Source organism: Rhododendron vialii, chromosome 6a (assembly GCF_030253575.1).
Source record: "Rhododendron vialii isolate Sample 1 chromosome 6a, ASM3025357v1".
NCBI classification, from domain to species: Eukaryota; Viridiplantae; Streptophyta; class Magnoliopsida; order Ericales; family Ericaceae; genus Rhododendron; species Rhododendron vialii.
In genome coordinates this window covers 22,172,054-22,196,578 of record NC_080562.1, presented here as the reverse complement: position 1 = coordinate 22,196,578, position 24,525 = coordinate 22,172,054, and the positions used below count along the sequence as shown (strand labels likewise).

General features: G+C 37.8%; 2 protein-coding genes and 1 long non-coding RNA gene across 4 annotated transcripts; 2 read left to right on the top strand and 1 right to left on the bottom strand.

Moving 5' to 3' along the window:
* Positions 1–18: 18 nt before the first annotated feature.
* On the bottom strand, positions 19–3,208 carry LOC131328790 (uncharacterized). 2 transcript variants are annotated; one of them, XR_009200510.1, is made up of 7 exons: positions 2,879–3,208; positions 2,764–2,844; positions 2,011–2,193; positions 1,861–1,965; positions 769–870; positions 375–574; positions 19–241 (listed from the first exon to the last, which is right to left on the bottom strand). It is a non-coding gene; the product is annotated as an uncharacterized LOC131328790 (long non-coding RNA). The 2 variants fall into 2 exon arrangements; XR_009200509.1 differs by having other exon boundaries at positions 21–241; positions 794–870; positions 2,879–3,205.
* Positions 3,209–17,906: 14,698 nt separating this feature from the next.
* LOC131328489 (uncharacterized) lies at positions 17,907–20,098 on the top strand. Its single transcript, XM_058361431.1, has 3 exons — positions 17,907–19,249; positions 19,346–19,571; positions 19,659–20,098. Exons 1-3 carry the CDS (start codon positions 18,722–18,724, stop codon positions 20,096–20,098), a joined length of 1,194 nt encoding a protein of 397 aa, XP_058217414.1. The 5' UTR covers positions 17,907–18,721.
* Positions 20,099–20,289: 191 nt separating this feature from the next.
* LOC131328788 (uncharacterized protein At2g29880-like) lies at positions 20,290–21,865 on the top strand. Its single transcript, XM_058361691.1, has 2 exons — positions 20,290–20,627; positions 20,869–21,865. Exons 1-2 carry the CDS (start codon positions 20,535–20,537, stop codon positions 21,403–21,405), a joined length of 630 nt encoding a protein of 209 aa, XP_058217674.1. The 5' UTR covers positions 20,290–20,534; the 3' UTR covers positions 21,406–21,865.
* The last annotated feature ends 2,660 nt before the right edge of the window (positions 21,866–24,525 follow it).

Below are 24,525 nucleotides of genomic sequence, written 5' to 3'. Positions count from 1 at the left end.
TGCATTGACCATTGAAAGCCACGTTTCTAGTGGCCAATTTGGGAATTTCATGTGTGAAGTGGGTTGTGGGGAGATAGGACAAAAGCGACCACCAGCTGCTTCCTCCGTGCTTTTATATGTAGTATAAAAGACACATCAATAAGCACTTACCGTGGATATGCCTTGGAAGCATGATAGTAACTTCTTCCCAAACAACACCCCTTTCCACATCATTAACATAATGCACTTCATCAAATATAACCTGCCATGCATGGAAAAGTAACCAAAAATATCTTAGAAATCCCTAACAAGGAAAATAAGAGCTGTAAAGGTAATAAAAGAAGGAAACCAACAGTAAGGGCAATAATAATCCAAAAGAAAAGGAACCCCTTTACCCATTCAATGTCGCGTATGAAGTCAGCACCCCTATAAAGCATTGGCTGCAGTATCTCAGTGGTCATGATGAGACAAGAAGCCTCTAGCCTCAAGCTTACATCCCCAGTGAGAAGGCCACGTCAACTTTCCCACAAAAATCCCTGTATTTTTGGTTGCTAATGGTTTTGATCGGAGCAGTATACACAGCTCTCGTACAGTGCTGCAGACATAAGTATTACTTTCAAAGTCTCAGCACAAAAGCACCATAACAATAAACAACAGGCTTGAATACAAAGTAACTGGCATATGGAGACCATTTAATTCGGGAAATCAGAAATGAGTATGCTTCAGAGGCTTCACATGAAGACAGAAAGACATGACCAAATGGTGACAATATAGACAGAGAACTCAAACTTTTGATGCCAAAGCAAATGCATACTTTGCAACACCTGTCTTCCCAGCAGATGTGTGAGCTGCCACAAAAACAGAGTCCACCTTTTCAAGATAATAAATAGCCTGTACAATAAAAGCAAAAAGGCAACTTTGAGTTGAGATGCAAATCAAAAGTTCTCATTAAGCCAGCATGGCAGCATGTCATCAGAACAAATAGCAAAACCCAAATATTAGCAATGAATCGAAGGACTTTGACTTTAATGAGAAATTACATCGACTAGAACAATAAAGCATACTATTGCAAATCCCAACCTATTTCACATGGACTCCTATCCGCATCATGTGCCTGCATCTCAACACTTTGCTACGGGTACAGGATACCTACCGGTACATGCATCAGACATTCATGCACCAAGTACGTGTGAAATGCTTTATTTCGTCTTTCATAACATAAAACTAAGAAGATAAACAATTATGGAGAGTTTGGCATGTATTTGATGTACATGGAAACATGATTGAGATGAATCAAATGCTTAGACATGTTACCGTGCCCGGCAGCCCGACACCTGTCCCTGGTCCATGTAACACACACCACAAGAATAATAAGACTATTATTTAGGGGAGGATTGGAAAACATGAATTATGAATTTAGAAGAGAACATGTGGGGTCCATAGAATAATAAATGAAATCATATGTACCAGTTGATCAGTTATAGTATGTTTGGTTATAGTGAGATAAAGGGAGAATAATTGTTTCTGACTATTGTACGAGGTAGATAATCCCGAGAGGAGGGGACTAGCTAATGCCACCTCCTCCCATGGTGTTACATAGCCCCATATATGGTGGACTAAGGGGGTGTTTAGGAGCCGGATTTTCAAATTTGGGATGTTTCTGTTTTGGGGTTCTGGGTGTTTGGAAGAAATTGCAGAATAACATTCTAGTAGAGTACAGGGGACTAATTTATGTCCTCCTCATCTGTTCTCAAAACTATTACAGTGCTACAAAACTAAACCCTTCTCTCAAAATATCTTATATCTCAAGTAGTACAATTAAAACATCACAGGCGAATAACAAATGCTGATCAAAAAACTCACAAAATAGGATCAAATTACCTGAGTTCACAAAATAGCTTGCAAATTCGGCTTGTTCTTGGAAGAATCCTTCTCTTTCACCTCAAGAGAGGACGCGACCAACTCCACCGGTAACTCATCCCAACTCTTCCTATTCCCCTTCCCCGACCCCACAAGTGCCTCCTCCGAAACCTTCAACTCACAGCAGCTATGCTCGCCATCTTCTTCTTACTAGCCGAATCCAACCTCGCCGGCAAAACCCTATTCCCACCCAACAACCTCCTCCCTGGCGAAGTCGACAGCCTCCTCGTGCTCGGCGACGGCTGCCGGTACCTTGATGGCACCACTATCGCTGCCTCGCTCGATAGTGGTATGCTATAATCAAAACAAAAGGCAAAAAGGGAAGGGGTGAACATATATGTACAATAAATGGACAGATATATAGCTCTCGTTCACCTTTGCCGCGAAACACAAAAGAAAAACATAAGCAAATAGTAAGATCAAACTTAATCACTTATCATTCAATATGTTCAATTTTAAGTACTGAATTGGTAATAATTAAAGCCACACATTCATCACAAAAACAAATTTCAGTCGCATATGCAATCGCAGGGCGGACTGAGGTGACGGCAAGCAGGAGCCGCAGTCCCCCCCCCCCAGCCTTCAAAAGTAACCTAAGTAAAAATTTCTACAAGTTCTTCAAAATATCACCACTTCTTGTCCACGTAACACTATATACACCACTGGAATAAAGTAAACATTTCCTGGTCCGAGTTCAAACGGGCCTACAAACCGTGAACGAACAAACGATGAACCAGAATATAGAGTCGTTGTTAAGCTCTGTCTGAATCAGACGTGACATTGAAATATTTTCGAGTATCAAAATTCGTGCGGGAGATAGGAGAAACGAAGAAAGAGTTAGGGTTAGGGCAAAAGAATGAGAACCTCTGTCTGCAGAAGCACCGTATCTCCAATAGGGATCCTCCATTCACGCCCCTCTCTCTCTCTCTCTCTCTCTCTCTCTCTCTCTCTCTCTCTCTCTCTCTCTCTCTCTCTCCACTGGAATTTTCTGATCGACGAACTCGGCCGATTGCCCTCAATCTAGGAAGGCCTTTTCCGTCATTTTGCTGATGAATATGAGTCCTTCGAGAGCCCTCTAAAGCGCACGAACTCGTCCGATTGACTTTCGCTTCTATTTTTCAAGCGTCACGGTTGGACACAGGCGACAGCTCGTCGAACTGATCACGCAACGACAATTTCTTGCGGACGATCGAAGCCGACAGACTTCTTGAGGGCGGTAATACTCCTCTACGACGACGGGTTACCGTTGAGGGCCGCTCGAACAGTGGGTTTCGAGGAGGCATGGGGGCGGTGAGGGTTTTGGAGTGAGAAGTTTTGGGTTGTGGATAATGTGAGATAATGAGGATGTGATCAGGGTTTTGGGGTGGCTGGGTTCGACGGTGGAGGTGGAAACCATATTGAGAGAGAGAGAGGGAGGGGAGGGGAGAGTAGAGAGCGAGAGACAGAGAGGGAGGGGAGAGTAGTTTGAGAGTCTGAGAGAAGGGGGTGTGAATAGAATTTATTAAATTCAATTTGCAAGCTGGAGAATGCTATCGTGTAGAGCAAGAAAACCAACACCATCAACGGTAGAAATTGAATTGAAATTCAAATTCTAAGGTCAAATACAATTTCCTGAGTTTATAATAAAATTGTGTCAAAAAGTATAAGAATTTTTGGTCACTATTTTTAGTTTTAATAAATGTTCTCATCTTTTCTATTAAAAAATAATCTCAATATTTGTCATTTTTTATTTTTTTCCGCTTGATGTTGAATGCATTATCGAAAAACTTCAAAAATATATAATAAGCGCTTCTTTATTACTTTAATGGGCCTTTTTAGTAGAAAATCATGAATGTTTTTAGTCATTTATGTTCTCTTTGCTTTTCAAAAAGTATTTTTTTTAAAAATACCTCCTAGATTTTTTATACTTTCAACATTTCTCTCTCCACTTATTATCTCTACTATTTTTCAAAAAAAAATTTAAATCCAAATCCAAACACAGCATAATTTCACCATTGAATATGAACCAAAAGAGTAAAAGAAAAATTAAACAAAAATGTTCAACAACCCTCAAAAGTACATTTTTTCTACAGAATCTCATCGATCTCCTTCACGTTTTAAAGAAGAAACACTTTGGCCAATTCAATAGCTAGCCAATTTTGGTCATTTTGGACAATTTTGTCCCTCTATTGGACAGCAACAAGGCTAGAGGCTAAGGGTAATTACGTCCATTCGCTTGCTTCTATTTTGGTAATTACAAGTACATTGGGGGCAAGAGTGGATTCAGTTAAGACTGCAAACGAGCCGAGCTTTACGGTGTTCATACTTGTTTATTAAGTTTTTAACAAACACGCACGAGCTCGAACTCGAGCTCAGTGAAAACTTAACGAGTCAAGCTTGAGCCGAGCATGCCTTGGCTTGACTCGAGCTCGAGCTTGTTCACGAGCCTTAACGAACCAACGAAAAATGGAAAAACATCCTCGCATAGACCTAATACAACCAAAAATATTTTGATTGTGATGGTATATATCTTTCATTTTCGTATGGAGCGGGGGTGTACTGATGTGAGTGTGCTCTTGCTTCCCTTGGTTGACTAGAAAGTGAAAACGGAAAAAACAAATTATGAAATAATAATAAAAATCCTAAACTTAAGTATATATACCTCAGCTCACGAGCCGACTCGAACCGAGCTTATCCTAGCTCAAGCTCGGCTCGTTTACAAAACGAGCTGAAAAAATCGGCTCGAGCTCATTCGTTTAACTTCCAAGCTGAGCTTGAATGAGCCACTAACGAGCCGAGCTGCGAACGGCTCGGTTCGTTTGCAGCCCTAGATTCAGTTAAGACACAGGTGAGTCACGTGACCCTCTTAAAATTATCGAGATTTTTTTTGCGGGACATTCATGGCCGGTCCTATTTTTTTGTTTGGGTTCCATGCAGACCCTCTTTTGTAAGTCATATTCTATCCGGACCCTTTTAAAATATGTTTTATAATTTTACCCTTTTGCAAAAAATTTATTTTGCTTTTTTATAGAATTCTTGGAGATGTGAATTCTTGGCATGAATTTTTGAAGCTGTAAATTCACACCCTTTTGCATGATTCATACCTCATTTGTATTATTCATACCCATAAGAATTCACACCTTAATAATTCAAGAATTTACACCATCAAAAAAACAAAAAGGAGTGTGAATTATTTTTTCGTCAATAACACCCCCCGGCCTTCCACTCGACAAATTTGACTGCAGATTGAAAGATAGTAAGATAAACCAGACAAAAAAAACCTCAAAACCATTCATCATCCAAAAAGTTGATCGCAATAATTCAACTTTACCTTGCTTTACCAGGTTCCTCCTCATTAGATCTACTCCATTCTATTTCCCTCAGAAGTTCACGTGATTTTGAAAGGATGCATCCCACCGTGAATTCCTCGCCCGCAGCGGTGCCGCTATTCGTATCTATCTGACGACTGGGCTTCGTCGATCTCCGCCATCAGCTTCTCGCACTAGATCGCATTCCCGTCCAGATCCATCCTCGCCACCGACAATGAACGGGGGTATTTTGGGAAGATCACTAAGAACAAGACCTGACCGGTATGGTTAGATACGCACAGGGCCTAGACGGGTAGACGGCGACAAAATAGCGCCGGCGGAAGAACCCTATTTTTTTTTTAAATCAAAACAGAAAGTATATATATATAACTACCCAAAATAACGCAGGATTGACGTGTAGATCAAAGGCGTCTGGTCTCCTACCTACCCGGTCGCGAGTTCAAAACTCGTTGGTGCCTTCGACCATTTAAGACCATGTTCATTCTAGACTTAAATAGTTGGTTGGGGTACTTAAATAGGAGTCCTCTCCTGTGTATATACTTAGTCCTAATTTTGAAGGGTTTAAAAACTTATGTTGTCATCCTAAAATTTAAAAATTATACCCACCCTTAATATTTGATTTACCAAAAAAATTCACTAAATAAACGTTAATATCTCTTAACTAACAGAAAAAACTTGTTGGGGGAAGTCCTATTTTGATTAGGATTAGTTGTACATAATTATTATCCATATATATAACTTTGTTTGCATAGGTCCCATCATCCCATCCCCAATTACTCCACGCTTTCCAATCCGTATATAACTCAAAGTTCAAAAAGCAAAGAAATAGGAGGACTATGGAAGGAAAAAGACGGTAGAAAAAGAAGTAAGGGGAATCGGAAGAAAGGACAGTCGGTCCAGTTCATTCGGCCAGCTCATCGGCAGGTGCATCCCGTTCCGGTAGAGTGAAGGAAACCCTAGACGAAAACCCCCCATCCCGTTCGTTTGGCCATCTCTGATCGAAAAATGTATCGTAAAATTGTGCTGTCAAAATTACATTAAATCGAAATGATGACAAAATTCGAAGAAACCGAAACACACATACCGAAATCATGACAAAATTTGTGAAATCATCATAAAACATAAAAAATCATGAACACGTATTGTAAAATTGTGCCGATGAAACTACATTAAACCGAAATAATGACAAAATTCGGAGAAACCGAAATATACATACCGAAATTATGACAAAATTTGTGAAATCATCATAAAACATAAAATAAAATAAAAAAATCATAAACACGTATCGTAAAATCGTCCCGACAAAACTACAATAAACAGAAATCATGACAAAATTTGAAGAAATTGAAACACATGCACCAAAATCATCACAAAAAGTAGTGGCTTATTTGCTCTTTTTCCTCTTAATTCCTTGCCGTCGATGAGAAGCCAACTGCTAACTGGCATTGGTGTGCTCGGAAATCAGGCACCCAGCCATGGTGCCCCCTTCAGCGTTTTTCCTCTTAATTCCTTATCTCGTTTTGCTATCTAGTTTGATTCTGTAAGAGATCATCAGTTTTGGGAATGACAGAGTAAAGTTTTTGTGCGGGGAAGAGGTATGTTCTTGCTTGTTTATTGGAGATATAATAGGAACATAATTTGTTTGTGTTGTTTTGATATGGAAACATCCCTATAATTATGGAGAACTGGAAACGTCCTCCTCCCTAAATATATATCATATTCAAAATATTAATACACAATATCTATATTAAATATAAAACTAGGGTTATAATGGGACAACAAAGCATTTTGAGGATGGGAACATAAATATTTAAAACCATTAGGATGGACACCTAAAGAAGTCTTTAAAATAGGATGCCTATTTAATTTCTTCAAATGTAAAAACAATGTTACATTCATTTTTATTCTCATTATTTATTTTGAACGCATGTTCTCTACATATTGGATTATTTTTATTAAGTTCATGTTCAAAAGATGACCCCTCTGTCCAAAATTTCTGAATCCGCCACTGATTGGAGGGCAATTGAGAATGTGGCCTAGCTGTGGAAGTACACGTGTTAATTTTTTTTGTTTATTGTGTGTATTTTTTTTCCTAACGTGTATGAGAACCAATACTAATTTTGTACCAGAAAGATAATGAGGTTTAATAAATAAATTTTATCTTTTAAAGTTCATTAAAAACATAACAAATAAAAGAATAATAGATCTCCTCTTAGTTATCCCATTTGAAAGTAACGAAATAAAAAAAATACTAAAAATAAATATTGAACATATATGTTATATATTAGATATTCCCAATATATTTTGAAAAGTATGTCTAGTGCAGTTGGTCAAATTCGTGCATACATGTGTGTGGTTAGTTGAAACGCCCAGGTTCGAAATCCAAGACGTGCAAGAAGTTGATTTTTTTCCATACAAAAAATGGAATTTGCGACAAAAGCCAATTTGCGATGATGCCAATGGTCAACTTTTGGTGACGAATTTTTTTGTCGCCAAAAGGAATAATCGGTGACAAATTTATTTTTTCGTCTCCGAGCTCTTTTGCGACCAACCTTTGCCAACGAATTTGGGCAAGGAATTTTTTTCGTTAAATCTAACCCTTCGACGACGAAAATTTTCCATCACCAATTACATGTTTTCTTGTAGCGACCGCTCAGACAACTGAGAATCTCACCGACACAACTCACGAAAACCCTTCATCAGTGCCACGGACAGCCTCCTAGCCGGAGAAGAAGACTAACTCACTGCCATGGCCGCTTTCAACCCATGGAGTAAAGTGCAGACGCAGGTGCAGGACCTCGTGACACAAAACGATTGAGAATCCAGATGCAATTAGGTCTTCACATTTGGTTTATTTTCCTATATCCGTTTCAGAGATCTCCAATATTCCCCTTATTTTGCTTTACGTTTGATAGATCTGTTAGGAATTTAATACCCGAAAACCTACAAAAAAAACATAGACCACAAAATGATAACTAAGTAAGCTCACCTAACTTTGGAAATCCCGACACAAAAGTGTGAAGGACAACTTTAACATCTAACAAAAGTGTATTTTCCAACCACACGCACCTCATACTAATATTTCAACAGCACCTGAAACTTACATATTAACTAAATACAAATTTATCGCAATAGTTTACCCCCAAGCCCCTATTGAGGGGCTAAAGAGCATGACCAGCAAATTACTTAAATTTACGGTATGCTATTTTGTGCAAACTTGCCAAAACCAAATACTTAAAACAAAGTTAATTCCCTAATTCATTAGAGCATTATGCAAAGAATATAAACAAAGTACCCCCTATTTTTTCCCTCTATAAAATTTTGCACAAATCCATGACTTAAACATAGCCTAAATACGTAAGTGACAGACCACTTGATCCGAGTAAAGAAAGCAAATATGCAATGATAGCTAGATCACTCACTCCTTGGCTCTCATGGTTCTGGGCTCTAAATTCTATGAATTTGTGGCTCCAATAAGCTTCTTCACATATTTTTTTCATCACTCATTCACCTTGTCAGACCTGTAAAAGCAAAACATCAAATTTAGCTAAATCTGAAGTTGTTATAAAAGGAAATGGTAGTCAAAGTTATCTAATCATAGCAACAACAGGCTACAACAAAGGAAGTGGCATAGGCCATCGAAAACAGGTAATCACTTGAGATTATAATGATGCTTTTGGGAAAAGTTCATTGAATGGATCGCTATTATAGTCACCACAAGCTTCAAACCTTTTCACTCAAAATGACTATATAACTTGTGCAATGCTGAACAGAAAAAAGGAAGAAAAATATTCAAGATCAAACTCAAAACAACATTGAATAACCAATACAAAAAAGAATTTTATTTTTCCAAATGGATTCAGGTCTTAAATAACACTCGTCATAGTAAAACGGTTCCCCTATTTTTAATGAAGGATGGGAACAAAGAAGAAAGAGGTTCTCATCCTCTGTCGCTTAATGGGCAAGAATAGATTTGTAGGTAATAGTGATGTGTATGTTGTATGCCAAGCCACGTGTGACTTGCATAAGGTAAGTGTTCACTGTAATCCCTCAAGGCGAACCTTTTTATAGGCACTTAGGTATTTTCCTGAAACTTGAATACTTCAAGTTAAAAAGGGGGCACAAAATGAGAGCCAAACTTGCTTAACCCTCTCACTCTAGATGTATATCTTAATGTTAGGTTAATAATGAATGTATTAACCTTCTTTTCCCAATTAAAAAGAACATCCATCTAATATGTAACTTAGCTGGCAAACGCAACCAAAAAAATTCAACAAAAAATGCAACAAAAAGTGCAACCAAAAAAAAGCCGATTATAACAGACCAGTAGTCCAATTGCAAACGAACATATTTACCGTCAAAAGAGAGAAATTTTGGACAATGGTGTCAGTTTTTGGGCTAGAATTCATGGAATCATAGTTGCAGATAGGTACTTGGGAAGTGGAGCCACTTTGAGTGCAATAGTTGCACCATAAGTCACCATCTCCATATGCATTTGTGCTCTTATTGCAGATTGAACAGGATAAGTATATTAAAGTTTGGTTGAAGTTAGTGACTTCAACAACGATGCCTTGCACATTTAGATACTCAACCTAAGTGAAAGATAGGAGGTGGAGGGATAAATAATTGGATGATTATGCTGTGACAAAACAGTTTAATTAGTCTATATCATGCACACAAGCATTATTAAGACCTCAAACACAAATAATTCCATTTTGCAGATTCACAAATTAGATAGAAACTTAAAAGCCGGAAAAATAAGGTAGCATAACTCACCAAAGAAACTTAAGAGCACACCAATCAACCAAGGCTAAGAGGAAAACTGCATATAGAAAAGAAAAAGATACACCCGTTTTGTAGCACTTTTGGTCTACAAACTTAAATATTTTCCTATCATATCATTCGAGAGAAAGGGAAAATGGAAAACTAATAACTATCAGTACAGTTACCAATTAGAACTTTAGGCATAAAGTCTTCTAACCATGAATTTAGCAGCTCAACATATATGCTTATAATGTTCCACTAAAACTAGTACACTGTCCCAATTTAAGCATTGGCTACCACTGAAAAGCCACATAAGTAACAAGCATAATGCAGTGTCATCCAAAGAAGCCATATTAGTTGTGATGATACAGTAGTCCGAAATTTAGCCATTCAAAGGCTACGTGCTCCGCACGTTTAACACGATAATGCTTATCATTCCAATGGCAAGGGTAATGTTCGCAAATATAAAGCATTTAAATTCCAATATTGCTTCATACCAGTACACAAAATCCCAAAAGGAAGAACCATAAGGTAAAAGAGGAACCATTTTAATAAAAGAAGAACCATTTTCATATTTTCAATGACCGAAGCATGTAAGCCATAAGGTTAATCAATTAGTTACAACTTAAAAGCAACAAACCTTTCTTGCTTGTACTTCCTTCATCTTTGTAACTCGAATACTCTGAGTTGACAAATTAATTTTCTTTCTCATGTCTTCAAGAGCTTAAGCTATACAACAGAGCAACAATCATAAACATCGTAATTGTACCCATAACAAGAAAAGAAGAGGAATTTAACAATTTTCTAAAAGCAAGTTATGACAATTACCCAACGTTCTTTTTTAGGTCCAGCTATTAGCTTCACCTCCGAGGAAAGTTTTGTCAAGGGCGGAACCTAGGCTAGCCAAAATTTATATATATGAATCAAAAAGAGGCAAACTCGTACATAAATATATAAATTTTCAAAAATAAACAAAAGAAAAGTACAAAAGAGTTTGAAGAACGACAAAAGAAATTTTCCTCCCTTTTTATTTTGTTGTTCTATTTTAGAGCATGTATAGCAGAGTAGCAAAAATGGAATATTAACTATAATAGCTACCTAAAACCGAGAAAACCCACCTGTAATAGTTAGGTAAAAGCTTAGGTAAAATACATTTCGCTACAATACTTCGGCAAGTATCTTTAAGTGCTTCAATTTTCAATCCGTTTGAATCAATGCGAAGATCTTGTTTTTTTATCATATTATCCTAAAGGGTCATAATTAATATTTGCCTCTATGGCTCTCATAATCAAATATTTGCTCTATAGAGTCCCAAATAAGAGCAAATACTTGATTATGAGAGCCATAGAAACAAAAATAAATGTGACTTTCAGGACAAAATGATCAAAAAATAAGATTTCCGCATCGGTTCAAACGGATGGTGGCTTGGGCTGGGCTGAATGGGAGGATGGTGGGTTAGGCTAAATTCATTTGGACTGAAAATTTACATTTTTTTTTAGTTTGTTGGAACTGCACGTGGGCTATAGCCCAACCTAGCCTTGTGCTAGTTCTGCCCTTGCTTTCGTTCAACATCACAAATTTTCAAATACTTTTTTCTTCGATGTATGTGATCAAATTTATTACAAAAAAGTAAGCTAAATGTTACACATACTGAACTTCAACAGTAGAGAATCGAAAAGGCAAGACTACTTCACCCACCATTGTTTGCTTAATGAGCCGAGCTTGAGCTCCTAAAAGCTCGGCTCGTATAGGCTCGCGAGCCACATAATATTATTATTACTATTATTATATTATTATATACTTCACACACACACACACACACATATATATATATATATATATATATATATATATTATATAATTTCAAACTTGTTTCTCGGCAACCACGCAAGGCTGCCTCTTGTCATAGAGCATGTGCAAGGCCTCTACTCAAATCACTGGGGAAATGAAGGATTTATAGAAGAGGGAGTACTTGGTGGGTCTTGGTTTGTTGATGTGGGACAAGCACAAATGAAGGGAAATGAGAAGTTACTAGTCCCACATCGGAAAATTTGAGAACTGTTGTACAAATGTTCTTCTTTAAGTACAACACCCAACTCACTTCTTCTGAAGCTGTACCTCCCGCATGGGATTACCGAGCTTCCTCGAGCCGAGCTCAAGCTTCAGTAGTGAGGTGCGAGCCGATCTTGAGCCATGAATTAGTAGCTCAACTCGAGCCGAGCTCGAGCCCACTTTTATTCTTGCGAGCCGAGCTTGAACATGTTAAAATTCGGTTCGGCTCGGCTCGTTTGCAGCCCTACTTACACTAGCAAAAATATTATATAATTTTGTAAATGAAAAATACAAAAGTTTGACATTTCATCAAACATAATCAAATCAATGTACACATAAAATCAAATCAACAAATAAAGTGTTAGTGTCTTATCAGAGTTTATCATCATCGCAGCGTATCGTAATTCGTGTCATTATTTTTCAAGTATCGATTCCACTTTCCATCTTATTTCCTCAAGCACTGGTTTCGCTGACCGTCTTTCAGGACCTATTGGCTCCCAGGCTAAATTCAGATTTTGCCACCCAAAAACACTGATTCCGCTGACCGTCTCTTTCAAGACCTACTGGGCTCTCAATCTTTAATCATTTCACATTTCTTATCACATATGACACTAGTTCCACTGACCATTCATTCAAGACCTATTGGGCTCCTAGGCCACACACGCACAACCGAGCCATGGTTCCGCCGACCATTCTTTTAGGACCTATTGGGCTCTCATGCTCACACACGCACATCCGAGTCATGATTCCGCTGACCATCTTCAATGGACCTACTGGGTTCTCATGCTCACACAATCATCAAGCCTTTTCACATTTCATTTTCTCATTACTTTTCGCCTTGTTTCTTGTGCCTCATGCATCATTTTCTCGCATTCACATTATTCTTTCAAACTTGCTAAAGTCATATGATAAAATAAATTCTGATTTCATGCACAACACTTAAAATTTATAACAAGAACACAATATTAACGGTACCCAATATTTAAATTCCAAAAGAATATATATGATATCATAAAATTCAAATTTCAACATCCAAACATATAGCACATCAACATTATATTTAGGTGAGTAGATAGAAGGTTTCTACATTGTTTATAAACGGTTTCTTGTAACGTATGACAGGTACGAATGGCGTGACTCCGTTCAACTTCCAATTGACCGAAACCTTAACTTATCTCTCAAAAATCTAAAGAAGGAAATACTTATAAGTAATTAAATCGAGAACTTATAATGTAGAAGCTATTACTTATAAGTAATTATTATACGTATTTAAAAGTCTATATACCAACGGTATCACGTTTGTAAAGAAAAATAAGAAGGGTCATTCCACAAAACCCAAATAAAAAGTTTATTTCACATTTTCAAACTCAAAAATAATGTAAATGAAAAAAAATATTCAATTTTTTTTGCACCGTATTAAAGATCTCAATGAGATCTATCAAATAAGATCCATATTGATAAGAAAATTATTTGCGTAAACATATGATTTTTGAGCTTGAAATTGCCTTCTTTAAAAATAAGGAGTTGTGCTATGAGTAATGGGCGCTGGGGAGGGAAATCATACCGACAGCCGCGCTGGGCCATCTCCGGCCACAGGACGACAGATCCGAGCCATCCAAAAATTCTAAAAAAAAAATCGAGGGGGCCTCCGCGAGAATCAACGGCATCCGAGGTGTGTAGGGTGCTTCATCCGAGCACCCCTTTTTCGTGCACTTGTACAGGTCGAACGTAGATTGGAGACTTCTATTATGCAAACTTGCCATATAAGACTTACGGAGATTCTACCCCTAATGCTGAGGTTCCATTCATTGTTCCTAGGGGTTCCGTTTCTAGTCCCAGTGATTTAACACATGCAGCAGATACAAAAGCGTGCGATGCTCCAAATTGTATAATGCTTAAATATATGCGTTGAACAATTATGAGATTACCTCTGATCGCCATAGGATCATATTCTTCGTAATCTCCTTGAAGTGCAAAGATCCTGCCTCCAAATGATTGATTTGGCTTTGCTGGACCATTTTCTATTCCAAAATTCTGATTTTGGCGAGGTGGTTGTTGTTGCTGATTCCATCCAGTTCGTGGCTGATTCTGACCTCCTTGTTGATTTCCAAAACCGATTGATTTTGCTGGTGCCTGTTGTCCCCCATTTCTGGAACTTCCAGATTCATTTAGTTGAAGATAGGCAAACTTAAAATGGCCTACCTCGTTGCAGTGGTAGCATCTGGCTCCTTGGTCATGGTTCTGGCTTTGCCCTTGATTCGGGTTCTTCCAGGGTTGGTTAGATTGTTGTGGGTGAGCGTAGGGTTTGGGTGTATCGAACTACTTAATATTGTTGCGAATTGGTCCTCCAAATGAGGGGCCATTCTTCCTTTGCGCCTCCCACGTTGACTTTGAATCAGATTTCTCGCGCTCCATCATGAGTGCACATCTCACCATCTGTGCATATGTGGGGTACTCATGAGAAACCACACTAGTACGAATAGAGTGGGACAGACCCCATTCGAACTTCCTAACTTTTGCAACATTAGTGGGTACCACGGTAGTAGCATGACGTGTCAGTTCTTCAAAACGAGCAGTATATTGGGTTACCGTCAAGGTACGCTGCTTCAAGTCCATAAATTCCTGGGCCATGGCTTGTTTCATAGGTACTGGGAAATATTTTTCTAGGAAAAGGTTTTTGAACATCTGCCAAGTCATAGTTATCAAATTGTGAGTGGTCTTGATCAAGTCCCACCAATGATCTGCTTCCCCTTGCATCTGAAATGTTGCTAAGGCAATGTGATCCCCCGCATTGGGTACGTTAAGTACTTCTAGGTACTTGGAGATTTGTTTGATCCATGCTTATACAGTGCTAGGGTCTGCTTCCCCGTAAAAGATTGGAGGGTGTCGTTTGCAGAACGCATCTAGAAGTTGATCCCTACTTCTAGTTAGAGGTCCACGTGGTTGTTGCTCGCCGGTTGGCTGTCATGGCTGTTGAGGGTTGGCGGCAGCCGCAGCAATAAATGCTTGCATCAGTTGAACTAAGTCCTGTTGCGCTCCTTGCCCATTTGGTTATGGTCTACCATCTTGTCCATTGTTTTGGCCACTATTCTGGCCGCTGGCATCGTTGTTTTTCCATTAGCGTTAGTGTTCGTTCCATTACGTGTGTTTACCATCTATAACGATCGAGTTCTTAAGTTAGGAGGGGGGTTTCTACATTTCGTACTTTTCAAATTAGGTTCTTTATCTATAGTACAAGTAATTAATCACCTATGTTCCTACCAACACTTAGCCATACAAGTAATGCCACATAAGCAGGTAACATGCCACATACAAGTCAATCACGTAAGACCTATATTTTCTCACGGTACGGTTTCAAGTCTAAGTCAAATGACAGCTATTAAGTAATTAAAAACTAGACTTAAAAGTATCATAGAAAATATATATGATTAACTACTCAGATATACGCTCTCGGAAAGTGATCTACCCCAATCTACCCAAGGCCGAGAGTTTGAACCTAAAGCTCTGATACTAAGTTGTGACGCCCCGATTTTCGGACACGTTAATTAAATCCTTTTCAACTGATTTAATAATTCATAAAACTGATATATAAGAAATGAAATTTTATTAAACAGAGTTTAGCAGCGGAAACTTCAAATACTAAATTCAAACCTACTTAATTGTCTTACAAACCAACAAAATGAAATAGAGTTTGACAAATATGATAACACTTATGAAAATTTAAATAATAGTACGTCAAATTAATAGAGCTTCTAAGGGTTTGGCCTCTAAGGCTCAACAAACTCCCCTTCCTCAGCTGGGAGGTCTTCACCTTGGTACGGATCGTCTTGCAGCGGATTCTGCTCTTCGGTCTCTTGATTACCTGGCACGAAATGCCAGCCCAACGGCACTATAATGAGTTTTGAAACTCAGTAGATAAATCTTACCCATTAACCCTTACTCTACAAGCAATCACATTTATAATAAAAGGAGGTAAGAATCGAAGAGCACAAAACTTATTTCATTATATAACTATCTCAACTTAAGTAAATTCTAGAATCTCAATTTCTATAATCATTCCAACACCGCAGTATTCATCACGTTCCAAACTCAGAATTTCACTGGATATACTTTACAGGTCCTGCTAGGCTACCTTCCATAACGCGAGGTCCTAGTAGGCTACTCTCACAATTCACGGTCCATCAGGCTGCCCTCAAGATCCTGCTAGGCTACCCTCAATACCTGAGGTCCCGCCAAGCTATCCCTAAGGTCCTGCTTGGTCACCTCCACAATTCTAGGTCCATCAGGCTGCCCTCAAGGTCCTACTTGGCCACCCCTCCATAACGCGAGGTCCTAATAGGTTGATCTCAGAATTCAAGGTCCATCAGGTTGCCCTCAAGGTCCTGCTTGGCCACCCCTCCATAACGTGAGGTCCTAATAGGTTGCTATCACAATTCTAGGTCCATCAGGCTGCCCTCAAGGTCCTGCTAGGCTACCCTCAATACCTGAGGTCCTGCTTGGCCACTCTAGCTACACCGGGTCTTTTGGCTGCCTTCAAGGTCCTATTAGGCTACCCCCGATAACACGAGGTCCTGTCAGGCCACCCCCGAGGTCCTGCTAAGCCCACAACCTTTCATCCGTTCCCTTTTTCCATTAACCAGAACAACATCTATATACTTTCTCCAAGCCCAAAAATCATCCAACATCCATAATGTCATTTCTACGTTCCCGAATCAATCAACAGAACAATTATTTTAAACGACGAGTAAACATATCATAATATCACCACCTACATAGGATAATTGAACCACCACACACCCATCTCAAGTGAGCTTAAGTCCAACTACCTCACAATAATATTGATACATTTTCATAACAGAGTAATCACATGTGGATAAATAATAACAATAGTTCATACGGAATTAATGAAACATAACACTATCAATAATTCAAAAGACAAAAGAATTTCACATAAAGTATTCGAATTTGTCATTGTGACTTTTGGGTTTCTTTATGATTTAGCACACAGGTTCATTTTTAGTAATTTTTATTATTTGTGGTTTTAGAGTTATTTAGTAAATCGTATAGTAGATAAGTAACTTTGTTAAGTTGAAACCCCAAGTGTAATTGATCTACTAGTTGGGGTAATTTCTGTGAACTCGTAAAACCTAAGATAAGATTCATGATATAATATTAATAAAATAGAATTTGTTATCCAGTAAAACAAAATAGATAACGAATTAAGGTATTCCTTAAAGCTTTACCCCTTTAACAGCCAAAACTTATTCTTCTTTTACACACCGAACTTGACCGGGTCCATTGTAAAAAAATTCCGTGCATGTCTTCCTCCCATATATTTTATTGTCTATATAGTTAGTCTAAATTTTAGATCCAGACAAAATGTCATTTGCAAAGTATGAATGATTCCTAAAAAAATATTTGCCTCTTTCTTTGTATGGTAGTAGCTCCAAATGTTTTCTTTATGTAACCTAGTCATTACACTAAGGGTGCGTTTGGGTGGATGGAATAAACTTTGGAATGGAATTTTTATTCCAACGGATTGCTATTCTTGTGTTTGGTTCACAAATAAATGAAGGAATATGTATTCCAAAATGGATAACTATTCCTCCAAATGAGAGAATAGAAATTCCATTAAAAAGAGAAAGGAATTGTTATTCCAGTGCTTTCTAAATTTTGTCGTTTTGTCGGGAACAAAACCGACGCTTCATGTCTCTCGCCTCTCACAACTACAGAAGAGAAAAATCGATCAGTTCTCTCCACTCTGGCCTTTCTCTCTCGCTCACCTTTATCGGGTTCGAAGGGGTTCTCTCTCGTCAATTTGGATCTCGTATGTATGCTCTCTCTCTCTCTCTCTCTCTCTCTCTCTCTCTCTCTCTCTCTCTCTCTCTCTCTCTCCATATATGTGTGTGCGCGTGTACGTACATATTTGAACTTTTGCTCTCTCCTTTTGATAAGCTGATCGATCGATCAGTTCTGAGAACTGTTCCTATGTATGATGGAGATTTGCTATTTGATTTTCTAGGGTTTGATAGATTTCTCCATAGTTTCATAATTGATCTGAACCTTGGTTGTTGTAAATCATCGATTCTAAAGCGCATCAAACAAAATAGAACCCATCCTAGTTTTAAGACGATTAACAATACAATTGCGAGTGGGCAAGAGTCGAGAGGTTAAAACTCAAGTTCATATATAATTGAACATGTTGCAGTATTCATGGTTTTTAAAACCCTTATTCACATCCTTGGTATACTTGTTGCGGTACAAACGACGCCCTGTTACTCTACTGCCTGCGACTGTGGACCAGATTAGAAGACTCTTTCATGATGCATAGATAAACATGTTAGGGATTTGTTTAGGGATACTTCACATATCTCTTTCATGAAGAATATTGCAGCAAACAAGATCACTTTGAATGAGATGAACTTATTTATTCATATCTGTATAAATACATGTATCTATATTTGCCATTAGTTTTTTTTCGTGTAAGATTCTCTATAGGCTTGACTGCTTTTGTTATCTAATAGAGAAAGTGGAGAAGGGAAAAAATTCCTTATGCAAGTGCACATGAGACCCTTGATTTCTAATAGAAATTGTTTATTGATTGTTGAATTTTTTTTAAGTGGATTCATGGACCTCTGTAATTTGGACATGTGTTGGTGCCCTTTTGTAGGTTTATTGCTGCCAAAAAAATTTCAGCGATGGCACGTCTTAGTTTATCAAAAAAGAAAATGAAAAGGAGCAAATTGGCAATGGCTATGCAGTGGTGGTTGTACATTCTACATTTACTTGGGTTATTCATGGAATTAGCATATAGGATGGTTGAAAGACAATGCATGCATGGGGTTAGATCTAGGTATCGGTTAGATTTCTATGATAATAGAGATGTAATTGAAAAATGGGTGTATAAAAGTGATAGTAAATGTATGAATGATTTTAGAATGCCTAGGCGGCCATTTTTGAAGTTGTGCCACTTGCTTAGTACAATCGGGAAGCTAAAGCCAACCAGACACATGTTAGTTGATGAGCAAGTGGCAATTTTTTTGCATATCCTTGCTCATCATATAAAAAACAGGACCCTTCAGAATAATTTCCATCGCTCGGCAGAGGCAATTAGTAGGTCTTTCAGAAAAGTTTTGGTTGCGGTTATGAGGCTACAAGGGCATTTATACAAGACACCTGAACCAATACCGCAGAACTCCACTGATGAGAGATGGAAGTGGTTTAAGGTAAATGATTTCAAGTTTTTGGTCTTTACAAGTAACGATGTTATAATTCAACCTGATCTCCCAACATGTTATTCCTAATTTTATAATGTTTTGTAGGGATGTCTAGGGGCATTAGATGGAATACACATACTTGTCCAAGTGCCGGCTGTTGATAGGCCTAAGTATAGAAACAGAAAAGGTCAAATTGCTACGAATGTCTTGGCAGCGTGTACCCCAAACCTTCAATTCACTTATGTGTTACCTGGTTGGGAGGGATCAGCAGTGGATGGACGGGTGTTACGAGATGCAATTAATAGAACCCATGGTCTAGTTGTTCCACGTGGTAAGACACCATGACACCAAAAACAATTGAATTTTGTTTTTGAGGTCATAGATCACTGACATAATTAAACTTTATTCATTTCTAAAGGTACATACTATTTGGTTGATGCGGGGTATACCAATGGTGAAGGATTTCTTGCACCGTATAGAGGTCAACGATACCATTTGAATGACTGGAAGGATGGACGTCAACCTACAACTCGGGAGGAATATTTCAATATGAAGCATTCAAGTGCTCGAAATGTGATAGAAAGGGCCTTTGCGATATTGAAAAAGCGATGGGCAATTCTTAGGAGTCCTTCTTATTACCCCATTAAAATCGAAAATCATATTATCTTAGCTTGTTGTTTGCTACATAACTATATAAGGGACGAGTTGAAAAAAGACCCCTTTGAAAATATAAGATTCATTGAGAATAGGGATGAAGAGGACGCAGATATTGTTTCTAGTGTTGAGACATCACCACAATGGACCTCTTTTAGAGACAACAAGGCAGCTTCTATGTTTTATTGCATGGAGAGCAAGTAGAAGAGCAAGTAGATGATATGTGGTGACAAGAAGAGCTGAAAAGAGAATGCAGGATTCTGTTTTTTTTTTTTTTTTTGGTGATGAATGAGGACAATCATGTAATAGATAAAAGTGGGTTTGGATATAAATTTGGTGTTTTGAATCCTATTATGTTGTCTTGTTTATGATGTTATCTCGCTTTCTATTATTTTAGACAGAAGTATGGAAAAAAAAGGTACACAGAAAATGGAATGATGAGGAGGACAGAGAGTTGATTTATGCTTTACATGACTTGGTGAATAAAGGGGACAAAAGGGACAATGGGTTCAAGGCCGGTTCCCTCACAGTGATTGAAGGAGTATTACATGAGAAGTTACCTGGACATGGGATAAAGGCTAAACCACACATCGAATCTAGGATCAAGACATTAAAGAAGGATGTTTGCATCGTGTATGATATGATCTATGGAGGGAGTACTAGTGGCTTCGGATGGGATCCAAACACAAATATGGTGGTTGCTGAAAAACATATTTGGGATGACTATGTTAAGGTATTGTGCATTTTCACTTCACGCTAAGTCATTTCTTTTCCCTTTTTTGCCTGACCTGTTACTTTTTCTGTCTGATACAAAATTTCCACTGTACTGTAGACCAATATACCAATTAGCTACAAAATGGTAGTGTTGTGCTGTCTGATATGTTTTCTGTTCTTTCCTACTCTCTTTTAAATCCCCACCTTGCTGGATTTTACATAGTACTGAAGAGTTTCTATTTTATTTCATTTTGATTCAGAGCCATAAAGATGCAACTAACTGGAGGAATAGGAGTTTCCCACACTTTGACATGCTTTTAACAGTCTTCGGGAAAGACCGTGCCACGGGTAAGAATGCTGTTACTGCTGAGGATGTATTAGAGGAGGAGAGTAGGAATGAAGGGAGTTGTGATACAGAAAATTTAGGCATTGGTATTGAAGAAATGGAGCACTTCTTGTCATCCACAAACGGAGAAGAGAGTAATTCTAACGGGAAAAAAAGAAAGAGGAATGATGATAGCTTGGATGCTTTCCGTGAAGCAGCAACGATCATTGGTTCAAAGATTGAAGAAGCAACTAATAAGTTTAGTCAAGCTCTTGGTGTCGATCTTGCTATAGCTAAGATGAGGGACAAAGTAAATGATGAGCTTCGGAAGCTTTCAGATCTATGTATGATTCAACGCCATAGAGCCTTACTTGCCATAGCTCGTGATCATGCGACGACTGCGTGTTTCTTTACCTTGAAAGATGATGAGAAAGAAGATTTTGTGATGGCTTTGCTTAGGGGAGATCTGTGAAGTTACTACTTGGTGTATTTATTTTAATTTGCTTTGTTTCTTTTTCAAGAAGATTTACTTTGGATGTTAAATTTGAAGTGTTGGGAATTCTCATATTTTAGCTCTATCATTAGGATTTTATAAATGTGACCGTTTAGCTTGTCTTTCCTAAATTTTTGTAAAAGATACGCTAAAATAGGTGTGAATTATGAACATGGTATACCTGCCATGTGAGATTTTATTGTTGGGAGACGAGCAAAAATTAGCCTAATATTGTGCAGGGGTATTTATTAATTTCATTCCATTGATGTGTGATTCTAGCACACCAAACGCAGGAATTGGAATGTGAATTCCATTCTTTCTATTGATTCCTAGCCACAACCAAACATGGGAATTGGAATGATTATTCCAATTTCAATTCCTCCAATTCCATTCCATTCTTAATTCTATTCCAACTTACATTCCATTCCATCCAACCAAACGCACCCTAAGTTTTTTTTAATCCTTAAACCATATAACTTGTAAAAAGTTCGAAACTAACCATGCATTTCTTGAAACAATAAAACAGAACTATAATCATTGTACTGGGCAGTTACCAAACAAAACAGAATCTAAACAAGTCTCAATATTCTTTCCAGATTAAACACATTTTTTAGTCCGAAACACATTGTAGCCGCATGGGAAAAAGACGGTGGCCGTAAGGCCGTGGCTTGCGGATGCGCGGTACCGAATGGTTCAAATAGTTTTGACGATTTTGATTTCTCTTTACATGAGCTCGATTTGAGTCCTGATTATACTACGGTATACATCTAATATACTTAGAGTTAAGGGGTAATGAAAAATCTACCTTAATCTTGGAGTTCTAGCTAGGACGGATGAAAATGGTGGATTCGGAAGCGGGGCTTGGTGGCCGCAACGGTAGTACTTTTCTTCCTTCTTATTCTTTCTTTTGCTTTCTTCTTCTTTTTGTCTCTCTCGGCAAAAAAAAAAAAAGAAAAAAAAGAAAAGGGAGGGAGCTATTAATTCTCTCTCTCTCTCTCTCTCTCTCTCTCTCTTAGTGGAACAAGAAAATGGGGAATGGAAATTAATGGGAGAAAGTAATACAAGAGAAGGAGGAGAAATTATTTCCTTCTCTCCACTATCTCAGCCGAATAGATGGGGGAATGGAGGAGGGATTGGTTGTTGTAGGGAACGTGGGAATGGAGTGTGGAAACGTGGGATAAGTATGGATTTTGTTTGGATAGGATTTTAGTTAGGGTTTTTAGGGTTTAGTTAGGAAGGATAAGGGATTAATATAAATGTGTGCATATCTAAAGTATAATAATTTTCGTATACGATTTTGTTTGTAATATCAATATACACATAATAATGTATTTTAGTTAATTAATCTAACTAATTATTGAATTAGTATTTAACATTATAAATTTGTATTTAAAAAAAAATAGAGTAAAAATCCGAGTCGTTATAGAAACCCTATCCCTTCACACCCCTACCCCTTTCGTGCCCCATTCTAGTGAGGCAGGTGTTTAGAGGGGAGGTTGTGAAGCCGAGGAGTGTTACGATGAGTAGGTACGTGGGATTGTGAGTTTCTTTACCCTAAGCAGGTGCAATATGCTTGTATTGATGTTTTTGTTTCTTTTGAGATTGGTGGGAGATTGAATGCTTCTGGTAGGGGGGTTATGGGTTTCGTGTATAGGTTTTTTTTTCTTTTGGGTGGGATTTCGGGATGATTTGTGGTTATGATTGATGGTTGGATTTCTGCTGAATTTCGAAGCTACAGTATATATGGAGAACTTATGACCGTTTTGCATTTGGAACTTTGTGTTATACTGTTATGTTAGGTCATTGTTATGACCATGATTTATGGTGCAAAGCTGGTTCTCTTAAATTAAGAGCAGAAATTGATTATGTTTTGTTCTTTAGTTTCGTTCCTTTGCTTTCTTTTTTTTTTCTTTTCAGGGCATCAGTTCATTGTTTTTCATTTGTTGTAGTATTTAGGATGTAATACTACTGACGCCCTCTATTTTTAATGGACAAGAGGGACGTCGTTAGGGGTGGGGACCAAATTAACATATTTTAAATGTTGGGGACGAAATTGGACAAATATTTAAATTGGGGATGAAATTGGCCACTCGCTAATACTTTGGGGACCAAAAAGGTAATAAAAAGCCCAATAGTAGACTCTTCAACGTTAGACACCGTTGGTTTTCCGACAAAGATGCGATTAGGAATTATATCAGCGAATAACAACTTTAGATTGTTAGGAATTTAATACCCAAAACCCTAAAAAAAACATAGAACACAATTAATAATATTATCAAAGTAAGAAATAATCTAGCCTGTGATGTGATTTAAGAATCACGATGTCGTTGTCCTAAAGTTGTTATTGCCTCTCCACACAAGGGTTCTGAGAACAATCAACAACTCCAAGATATAAAACCTAAATTACGGTCAAGCCTTCTCGATGTTTGCGTCCATCGGAAGTAGAGTGAACTGTCTATGATCGAAATTGATCAAATATATAGAAAGTATATTGTGATGACAATCAAAGAGAGAATGAGAGAGGGAGAGAGTGTTTTTATCATTAACTGGTAAAAGTAACGTTAGAGGTAAAAGCTTTATATAGGGATATGTTGTATCTTTTCACAAGACAAGAGACCCAACTCCTTTTAAATGAAGAGACACCTTTTGAAATGGTGACTCTTGGAATTATAAATAAACAATAATACTTTAAAAAGAGTTTTAAAACTTAAATATTCCAACAAGATCTCCAATATACCCCTTCTTTAAGCATTTTGAATTCACATATCTTTTTTTTATTCATCTAATTCTGTTTGATTTGGGATTCTTATTATGCTCTTCTATTATTTTGTTCGATATAGGGTTCTTCAACTCACTTGCAAATCTAAACTGTAATTAAGTCCGTGGCCCCATTACTTTGGGTTTGTTTTAACTTTACCAGGTGCGGGCTCTCTCTCTCTCTCTCGGAGAAGATATCTAGAAGAGTGAAACTCCCACTGGTAATCTATATTATAAAATAAAGTAGTTTCTATTAAAAATGTCTAGGCATATAAATGAGAGCAATCTCTACAACTGTTAGATCACTTTCGTTAAAATTTGTGATCGTACGATTAGAAGAAA